Source organism: Gavialis gangeticus, unplaced genomic scaffold, assembly GCF_001723915.1.
Source record: "Gavialis gangeticus isolate Ggan-Ray unplaced genomic scaffold, GavGan_comp1, whole genome shotgun sequence".
NCBI lineage: Eukaryota > Metazoa > Chordata > Crocodylia > Gavialidae > Gavialis > Gavialis gangeticus.
This window is the reverse complement of record NW_017729022.1, coordinates 33,309,641-33,320,818: the sequence shown is the minus strand read 5'-3', so window position 1 is coordinate 33,320,818 and position 11,178 is coordinate 33,309,641. Positions and strand designations below refer to the sequence as shown.

Sequence of the window (11,178 nt, the reverse complement as noted above, 5' to 3'; positions counted from 1 at the left end):
TTCCTCAGCATGCTCCATATTTCCTTCATGTTCCTGAGTATTTTGGTAAGAGCATAGAAGTGTGGAAGTTACTACTCAAGTTTGTAGCTACAATCCACTTTGTTTAGAGGATGTCTACTGTCCAGCTAATTTGGTTTAAATTACGCTAGATTGGCCTTGAACACCTACAACCCACAAAGTTTAAATATTTCAACTTCATTTTATCCTAGTACGAAATACTGTGTGCGCGCGCACACACATGCATTGTTTTGACAATATTAAATGATGTTTTAGCAATGAAAGAAAGAGGCCACTTTCTATTTTAATTATTTAAACACTATCCAAAAGGTGAGATTTTTACAAGAGATTAATGGTATGTCTAATATGAAACACTAGAGTTCATTGAGACCTCGTTTAGAGTGAGTTTGAGTGCCAGAAATGGGGTCACCATATTAGCCTTGCCTGCTTCTTACCCCGATTGGCCTGCATGGCAGGTTATGCTAATGTGACTACAATGATTTTGGCATCTTAGCTAGCTTGGCTATCTACAGAAAATGGGATTGTGCCATGTAGACAACTTAAATGGTTTAAGACTAGGGGTCAGCAACCTTTACAAGTGATGGGCCAAACTAAAGCAGCTTGGTCCCAGGTGGGGTGCCACCTGCAACCCAATTACCACTGCCACTTCCCTTACTGCTGCTGTGCTTGCATCCTGGGCTGAAGTTGTAGCTGTGCAGGACAGATGAAATTGCTTCACGAACTGGATCCAGCCTTCTGGGCATACTTTGCCGACTCCCGGCTTAGACTAGCCCGGGTCAGCTTCAATGCAACTTGTTTTTCTTAGGCATTTTTTAACAGTTTACCCTAAAACTGAACTTATTCCACATTTGTGACAGGACTCTACCAGAGGGGGTCCTCCGCCTCATTACAGCTGGCCCCGTTGCCCACAGTCCCTTCACAAACCACAAACTCGCTTTGCTGTCAAAAGTAACCATGGAGGTGCCTTGCTTCTACATTAGGCAGAGGAGGAACCTGATGATGACCATGTCCCATGGGGCTTGCAGGGTTTCTGGTGTGCACTGGTCCCCTGGGCTGTCCTGTAATTTATGCAGTTGAAGTTAAGAGTCCTGGGCCCTGTGTCCCACTGGGCTTGGGGTCCTTGTGTCTTCAGCCCCTTCTCCCAGTCTATGAAGTCCCTCCTTGCTTCTGCCCCTCTGGGGTCTAGGACCCAGAGCCCCAGGATGGGCAAACCCACAGCCTATCTTCTAGGCAACAGCAAACATCCAGCTCAGGTGCAAGTCTTGCAGCTTTTATGCCTGCACCATCTGGCTTATTCCCCTGATGCGAGCATCTCTCACATCACTCCTCATCTCCCCTTCTAGCTGCTCCTGGTCTATCAAGTGTCTGTTAAACTGAAATTCCAACTTAGGCTCATCTCCACCTTGGGGTAAATGGACCCAGTCAATAACCAAAGCTTTTGCCCCTCAGGCTTGCTACTTGAACAAAGAAATACCAACTGAGGCTTTTCCTACCCGCCAGTCTATTTACTTAATTTGCATCAGCCTTCCTTCAGTCTGGCAAGGACAATCCGTCCTCTTCCACGGTCTGGGCTCAACTGACCCCTTCTCTCCTGGGGTAGCTTTTATGCTCACTAGCCCTTCCCCTTTTCCAGTTACATGACCTCCTCTGCCTCAGCAGTCTCTATATGCCAATGATTACTATTTGGCTCCCTCTGCCTCTCCCTAAACTCCCCTTCAGGCCTCTGGCTCCTAGTGGCCCTGAAGGTTCAAGTCTTAAGCAGGCCATGCTGGCTTTCTGGGCTTTTTTGCCCATTTCCTATACCAGGGATTTGACTCTGATATAACATTGTTATAATCTGAGTAACTATACACTTGTGTGTCTAGCCAGGTTTTGAATATATATGAACTCTCAAAAGCCACTGGAATCATCCCATGGAACAGTGGTGACCGATCTGGAAGCGACACGCCTCTCTGACAACAATGCTCCAAAGCCCCAACAGAACAGCAGGAAAACTGTGCTGGGAGAAGTATTATTTTTAGTTTTGATTTTAATTAAATTAATTTTAATTTGAGTCAAATGTGAAAACAAAGGCCTCATCTTATAAAAGACGATGTTGCAACTTTTTACAAATGCCCTGGTTGAATTCTAATTTAGGCAATCACTTTCTCCATGCTAAAGTTACACTTCTGGTTTAGACTTTGAAGTTTGCCCTTTCTTTAAAAAAAAATCGTGTTACCAGCACATTCTACTGCAGAGAAAAGCACAATTAATTAGTGGAGAGTGATAATTATAGTATACTTCCAGATTTACAATTCTCATAACCCCACTGAAGAAATCGGAGGCTTATGGATCTCTACTTTAGCATGGGATCTTATGCCACCTGTAAACCACCTGAGAAATGACTCAGGAAAAGTGCTATACTAGGGTAAATATAAAACATTATTATGCTACATCATTATTTTCTTCAAAACATGGCATGAAGCAATTATATTCTAGTTTGTTCAAAATTATAAATCAGACATCTGGTGTTATGCTGCCCAGTACATGCAACTCCTGTTGAATCTCATCGCAAGAACAATTCTCTTGTAGTAGTAGGAGCTAGACAGATTGCTGAATAAGCCACTCAACTTGGGTTGTAATTTCACACTAAGACAAACAGTGCATCTAAGAGTCAATATTTATTTGATTAATAACTTACAAAAATTTGACAGATTTAATTTATGTAAGGAGAGCTAATTTATTAAACATTTACAGGTTTTTGTTCACAATGTAATACATCAAGATCCTGACAGTAGTAAAATAATACTTGGCACAGTTATAAATAAAGAGAACACAAAACCAAAATATCCATAGCTTAAGATGCAGTGATGCTATTTTATGCATATGAGTTCTCAAAAACAAAATCTGGTGGACACTGAAGGACACAGAAACCTGCAAAGCAGCAGCACATGTTTAGGGCCAAGACGAAAATTGCCATTTATTCGACCTATATCAGATTACATGACTCTCTTCTGTTCTTGGTCTGGATCAGCTTCAGTCAGTTTTGGAAGTGATGTAGTTTTGTTGTAATATGCAAACTGTAAAGCTTAATAGGTTACTTGGGAGGCAAATGCTGCATAGAAGACTTTTCCTCTTCTGATGGTTCCAGATCCTAGTTTTAACTATTCCACAAAACAATTAACTCTATGCATGGGCATTTCTTGTGTGCCTCAAATCCACAATATTTGTAAGTTAATTCTGAAGCAGTGAGTGTATTTTCTATTGGCCTTATTCTGCAGACCTTAATTGAGCAAAACTCTCATTGGGGAATTATGCTTAATTATGGCCTGCAGAAGGCACTCCATATTATTACCAGATACTATTCCTTCCTTAACAAATATTTTTACATTAAATGCACACGGTACACACACTTAATGATAATTAATGGAGCAGGGCAACTCAAATGAATGTATGTTACACGCTGGAGTTTTCTACTGGTGGAAATGCAGTTAATAAAAATATTTTAGTATTTCAGTTGCATCAACTGACTCCAAACAGAAGTGGGAAAAGAGTTTTAAACAAAAGTGCAGAACATTTCATTTAAAAAATAAGTAACAAAATGTTAAAGTCCTGGGCACACTTTTTCATGAAATTAAAATAATGAATAGTTGGTGTACATTTTGTTATTGTTAACAGTGTCATCATTTTAGTTCTAAATTCTGTCTGACAAGTTGGCCTTCGCCTCTTGCCACCCTTGTACCTGACCCTTGTCCCTTCAAAAATAGTGTCAAAGATAACATTGATTTTTTTCCAGTGTTAAACATTCAAGAACATGAATGTTGCATTTCTGTAAATCTTGATATCTGGTACTTACAAACTATGCATGTCTTGCAGTCAAAGAAACAGCTAGATAAAAAATGTCTACTTGCAAATACTGAACATCAACTATTTACAGTTTTGCTGCTCCTCTTACTAAGGCAAGGGGCGGGAAAACCACTAGATTGCTTTAATACCTGTAATCTGCATATTACAGGGAATGCTAATTTTTCCAAGCATCAAACATGCAGTGAATTTGCAGGGTATAATGCCTATTAACAGCAATATTGAACATCACTAAAAGCTCATTAGATATCTTCTACACTTTTTGGTTGGATAAAATGAAATGAGCAGCTTTAAATATACTAACACACACTCACAAAGAGAAAACTATTTGATAAATTATTTATATATAGATACACATTCTTTACACTGGTCTATCATCTGCTTTCAAGTCCCGTTCCCAAACTCCCCTCACAGGTTTCTCGAACCACAATGTTGCTACAGCACTTAAAGAGAACTGATCAGAGTCTTATTCTCTCTGTAAACAATAGTTAAGGAAGCAGTGAATTCACCATGAATATATGAAAATGCTATAACAAAATCAGTGCATCATATTCAACAACAAAAGCCCCTTTGGAATGCGATTTCATATCATTCCTTACCTTTTGAACAAGCTTGTAGTAGAAAAACATAACAGAAAGTTTCTAGTTGATGACAACATCTTCTTTAGAAAGTTGTATTAGATTTTCTAGTCATATCGGCTATTAACAGGGATAATGCTGTGCTTAGGCTTGGGTTTAATGTGCGAAAAAAAAAAAAAAAAAAGAGCATTTCATTCAGTTTTCACTATTACTACTTCTGCAATCTGGAATTTAAAACAATTAGAACATTTCTTTTATTAAAGAGCATTTGCATTCATATCTTTGGTTCCCCCTTGGCAACTTCTCTTCAAATATACTACCTTTCCAGTCATTATACCATATATTACATTGGATTGCTCATAATATTTAAACATAGCCATTTAATTAATTGTTTATATTACTACTCGAGAGATATCAAATTCATTTCCTCTTTATTTTTTAACTGAATATCTTATACTCTATCGTGGTCTATATTTTAAAAGTATACCATGCACAAAGCAGGGCTTTAACTTCAACAGAAGACCTTTGCTTGTGCAGCTGTTTATATTCAGACTATACCACCTCAAAACAAGGTTATTACAAGTATTTCATGGTACCAGAAACAAATGGCCCTAACAGCCAAAAGCCACACACTGTAGGAAATGTTTCTGTTAGTACTATCTTCATGTGCCCCACTTCAGCAACTTAACACATTACAGTGGATCCCCAATAAAACCACATAATTTTAATCACAGTATTGAAATGCACATTTTTCAATGTACATAATACTATAGAAAATCTATATAAAAATCACATTACAGGAACTACAACGCGGCAATCTCATTGAACTATGACTGCATCATGAAGTTTACTTTATGCTCTGGATTCCCATTCCAGTGGAAGTATCAGACAATGAAATGAAAACATCTGTCCTGCACAACATGACTAAGTATGACAATACTTTAATAACCTCATGCTTCATTGTGAAATGTGTTAAATAAAAAAACAACAACAAATACCATGAATATGTGGTTGCAAATAATTCTCATGTTAAGAACTGTTAAAATCCCTTTTTGAACTTCCTCCTCTTCCTTTTCAGGATTGGCAGTTTTTTCTGTCCATTTTTATGTTTGTTAATAAAATTCTGATGAAGAGAAGGTACCATAAGATTCATCATTAGCCCTACATATAGCATGCTACTGTTCAAGGGATGTGGATTCGAGAGAGAGAAATTTTCAGGCACCACTCATATATGATATGCTCACAGGGTCAAGGTGGTGCTACACTAGCTGGTAGCCCGTTCCTGAAGTCTGGTCATATTCTATTGTATACTGCCTTGTCCAGTCCACAATTACAGGACGAAAAAGACCACAACATCTGAATTCAAAGAAGTCTATAATATTTCTTATACATCCATGGCTAAAAACAAACAAACAAACAAAGACAAGTTAGTGGCATCACAATTCAGCAAGCATCGCACAACGCTGTTTTGTCTGCTTCCAACTTCAACTCATCTTCTCACCAGCTTAGTGAAGTAGCAGCATATTCCTAAAATAATGATTTTTCTCTTTTCTTTACCAAGCACCTCTACAAAAGATTAGACCCCCATTTTAGTCGTGGTAAATCTCCTATGTAAAAGCACTGATGACTAGATTCACTTTAAATAGTTACAGTAACTACTGGACCCTAAAGCAGATACACTGCTTTATGATGAAAACAGAAATCAAATTTAGGATTTAGGAACTGAAATTCTGAGATATAATCAGCATCTAGAAAACAATAGTCGGTGTTTCCCTATGTTGATTTAGTCAACTGTAAAGTCCATTTTGTGTGGATAATTAAATACATGAGAAATATATGTTTATAGAGTCATACAAACTCACTTGAATGGACTTTCAATAGAAGTTGTTGTAACTTTAAAGTGCTTGTATCGTCTGGCATTCATCCTTTCATTTGTCGTGATACCTAAACAAGATATCTAGAAAAATGGGGAAAGAGTAAAACACTTAGTATATCTAAAATCTATTCTCACAGATCACAAGACAAGGGCATGAAATATATTAGATTTGCTGTTTTATTGCCTTAATTTTGCCGGACAAGTTAAGTGACTGTGAAAGGCTATGCACCACACCTAAACATCTGAACTACTCACGTTATTTGGACTGAGAGCACAGCTGAACCAAACCAGGTTACAGTTTTTTTGATCCTGGACATTTCTTTATATAATTTTGTCTAAATCACAAGAATTTTCTGTTCTTCAAAATACAAATTTTTTCAGCTGAGATTTTTTACAAAACTCATTTCATTTAAGTACTGCAAAGAGATTTTTAATAAAGCTCCCCAACTGCTTGGACCCACAAAAGGGCTACCTAGGAAAGTCAAGTTACTCACAGACATTGCCAAGTGAAGCAGGTCAGCTATGCTGGGATGTGTCCTGGTATGGTTGAACTGCTTCACTGGGCAAAATGCACATTGCCTGTTGTCCTGCAAGTTCAGTGTCCTGCAGGACAAGGCAACATATTCCCCATTTACAAAGATGCAACCCTGGAATCTCTGAGATGCATCTCTGAGAATAGGAAACACATCACCTACAGTCCCACAAGATCCCATGACTATCCAGCGTGTCTCTTTAAGTGGGGAAACCCTGGCTTTCCCTGCTTACAGAGTCGCAACCCAGAGACAGCATCAGAATGAATTCTATATTCTAGTGTGGACCCAGGGCTGGGACCATGAATCAGCTGACTGTCAATCCCAGCCCTGTGAGGACACCAAGGAGTCAATGGGCTCCTGGAGAACCCAGGTAGGCACTCCTGGGGCTTCAGGAGCCCAATCCTGTGCGCCCTAGGAATGTGAGTTCCTGGGGCACCCAAGATTGGGACCCTGCAGACCCAGGGACGTGTGCCCAGGACAGCTGGAGAGCATGGGCAGCTCCAAGCTGACCATGCTCTCCCACCTTAAACCTCACATATATTTGCTGCAGTAAAGCAGCACAAATTGATACCATCAATGTCATGGCCACAAATTTGGGGCCTTTGTGGCAAGACAAGACAAAGAACATGGAGGCAACATCTGTTTCAACCCCAAAAGTTCACATCTCAGTTAAAACATCTCAGCCAGGATGCCCCCAAGCACATCCTGTCCCCCTGTCCCCACCTTCAGTCCAAAACTGGAGATGTTCTGAAGAAACCAATCCAGTTGTGCAACCACCTGCCCCCCACCATCAAGCTTCCTGTCAAACCCCTGGTCTCCAGTGTGCTTAAGAGTGGCTGCTAGGGAATACAGCTGAATGAGTTTGGTGCCTGTGGGCAAGGGTAGGTGGGCAGGTTATACTCAGGGATCAAGGTACACTGTTGTCATGGCATAGACATACCCCAAGTGTCTGTCACTGAACTTACTCACTCATACCACTTCCAGCACATCAGGGAGCTCCTCAAATAGAGACCAAGTTAGCATCTCTGAGAATAACTGCACAGGGGTTCTTTAAAGGCATTCTTTACCTTTCTACATAATTCACTATACTTTGTCTCAGACAGGTTTAATAATGTAGCTATGATTTGATTTTTCTAGTTCCCCATGCTGCATTATCCTCTACCTTGTAAACAGTGTTCAGTGATGATTATTATGTATTCATCACATTTAGGGATACATAATTTCTCAGCTCTCCTCAGCAAGATGGGGGCTGGAGAATACATTGGAAAAATAAATATTTATACTGCTGTAACAGTCTGGTGGTTTACACTGGCTTGGCAACCGCATTGAGTAGAAGTGGTAACCCTGGCTCATTTGTCTTGGGCAGGAAATCCTGTTGGATGCTTTGTGGCCCTGGTTCACAAGCATAAACTTGGAAGCTAAACTGGTGGTTTCTCTAAATCACAGCTACAGAAAAAGAAAGGAAAAGACTGAGTTCCTTAAGTATTTTACCAAAAAGTTGGAGCATGAACCTTATTATTGAGATCTGTAGTCCTTACAAAGTAATAAAGGCTGTGAAGAGACTTTTGACATGTTTTTTTCTTTAGTCTTAGGAAAGATAAGATAGCCTGCTTTTTTAAAGAGGTTATTATAATGTACTTTATTGTTTTGTTGCATCTACAAAGCATTCTTCCACAGGCCTCAGTAATATATTTATTTAAACCTATAGTTCCTACCAGTTGTAAATATCTGGCTGAATACTCTGTCAAATATTTGAGTAAGCTTTCTTTCTGTGGCTTTTATATGGACATATACTGGTCATGACATGGATACCACAATCAAATGCTAACTTCACTGGAATGGCAGAGGAGACTACTGGAAATACAGATTCTATTCCCTCAAGATTATAATGAAATGTTTGTCTCAATCTTAGACAAATCAGGGTCTTATTCTCTCTCGATATATATATGGGGTGGGAAGAGAGAGAGGGGTTATGCTTTTGTTTGTTTTACATTAAAATATATTTCTAAAAGTTTTGAACCTGTTAACTGTTTTTTTATTTAGGGCATTCCTTCTATTCTCATATACGAAAGGTTATAAAGAAGTGCCCAGCTATTCATCATCACTGTCCCATTCATTATTTCACACACCTTTATCATTCTTCGTCTTACTAGTTTTTATTAAGTAATTTCTCCTTTAAAAAAAAAAATTCTCCCAACACAGAGCTACCTCTGCCCCAGGCCTCTGAACATTTTTAATGTCTCAGATTTTTCATTTCTGACAGGCCTTTTTCTAAACAAAGTGATCAGTGGTATGTCATTTCCAATTTTGCAGTTGATTTGATTTATATAATGGCTATACTTCATAATAGCACATTCTCTGTATTCTCTTAAGATTTTACTTCGTTTCTGACTGAGCCTGCACATTACACAGAGCTCTTCACGAAACTCTTAGGACTAGAAGTTAGACTCAGTGTGTACAAGAATTTTAATTTATTCTTTCTAATATGTGGTGTTTTGTATTTGATTATACTGAATTTAAGCTATCATTAGATTGTCCAATTGCATATTCCTATCAGATTCCAAAAAGCCTTCGTTCGTAGGCCGTCTCAAGTGCCTGACGACTATTCCAGTAAAGATAAAGTGCAGTGAACGTGACTAGTGAAAGATTAACAGGATGCGGCTGTTTCTGTCGCTTAAAAGGCAGCAAGGATTTGCCACAGGTATTCCCATGCATTGCAAAATAAAGTGAACAATTTTCAAAAGTGTTTAAGTGACTTAGATTCACAAGTCTTATTCTGTATGGTGACTTAGGCACTAAGGAGTCCAAAGTCCCAAATTTTTAAAGGAGATCAGCATCTAAATACCTTTTTAAATCTAACCACAAAGGTAGAAGGGATTTAGGCTCAAGTTTCTAAACCACTTTTGGAAAGGGATACTTCACAACATTTTTAATTAAGGTTATAAGTCAAGGTAATATTAACCAAGAGCAACTGAAGACAGCTTTCTGCCAAACGCAGTTCTTTTACCTCTTCTCAAACAAACTTTTGGATAGGTGTTAGAAGGAACCTACAATACCCTTGATACCCTGATGATCCTTGCCTATCCTTAACACCTCAAAACAGTCTCTACTCTCAGTAAGACTACTCTCCTCTTGCCCAGTGACATTGGGTTCCTTTCTGTACTAAACAAGGTACCCTCCAAGACTGATAGAGAGACAACACAGTCAAGATCTCTATTCCACTTATAAGCATATATCCTTTTTATGGTAATTTATCTGATACAATAGGAATGATTAATACGTTCAATACTCAGAGTTGATTTAAGAACTAAAATAAAAAGCTCTCTTATACCTGATACATCTGACACATGAGCAACACAGCCACCCACATGAAGTGAAAAACACTGTTTAGAAACATCCAAAACATCCAAGGTGAACAGGTGGCAATTTGTGTAATGTACGTCCAAAATCCATCTTTTGCATAACTAGTCTCACAGTGGAATCCCCAGTCTAAAAGAAAAACAATATGGAAAGAAGAGAGCTCATATCATATATTTATATAACAGAATGTTTGGTTAGAGCTGGTCAAAACTTTGACCAAATCTTGGATGAAATGGGGGGAGAGGGGGGAGAGACAGCAAAAATTTCACAATACGTCCCCACCCTTTCCCATCTGGCTGCAGTTCAAGTTCACAGGCATGATTATGACAATGACAATGATGAGTTAGTAAAAGATCACAAAATAAAGTCAGAGACCATAACTGGAATTTTGAACTTAACAAGCCTTATTTTACACCTAAATTGGGCAGTTCTATACATACCTCAGTTTCAGTCTGTATAAAAAAAAGCCCTCTGACAGTGCAAAATCTCATACTAGAAGCTAAATGTAGTACTTAAAAATTACTCACAAGAAATACACCCATAGATCATCCAGCAGATCATAAAAAGCAAAAAGAATAGGTATCCCATGAAATAGCGATGGTTCCCTGCCCCTATAAACAGAAATAACAGTAATCAATTTGCTTTATCTTGGGAAAAAGTCAGTAATATGAGAAGGTTGATTTGCATGAGAATGCACTGCTTAAATAATGTTAATAAAAAGTTTAAGAAACATTATTCTCCATAGTCTGTTAAGATTACATGGCTTCAAAGAAGCTTGAGAAAAAGTCTCTCTCTCTCAGAAATTATGCCTTCTCTAAATAGCATAAAATAGTTCCTATAGATTTTTATTCTTTGATACAGATTGCACTTTGGTTTTTTTCTGTTTTTAACATGAAGCACAGAAATGTGAAACCTAAAACAAAATTCAAGCTTTCTTTTGACAATTTAAAGTAAATACTTTTGCCTTCAG

General features: G+C 38.4%; 1 protein-coding gene across 1 annotated transcript in view; it reads right to left on the bottom strand.

The window, feature by feature from the left end:
- Window positions 1-2,659: 2,659 nt before the first annotated feature.
- The window catches only part of ZDHHC17 (zinc finger DHHC-type containing 17), a 122,067-nt gene continuing 113,548 nt past the window's right edge, over window positions 2,660-11,178 (bottom strand). The window contains exons 14-17 of the mRNA XM_019515789.1: window positions 10,736-10,819; window positions 10,180-10,337; window positions 6,302-6,396; window positions 2,660-5,837 (exon numbers count right to left, since the gene is read on the bottom strand). Coding sequence (XP_019371334.1) covers window positions 5,699-5,837; window positions 6,302-6,396; window positions 10,180-10,337; window positions 10,736-10,819 — 476 coding nt within the window. The 3' untranslated portion in view covers window positions 2,660-5,698. The remainder of the gene's footprint in view (window positions 5,838-6,301; window positions 6,397-10,179; window positions 10,338-10,735; window positions 10,820-11,178) is intronic.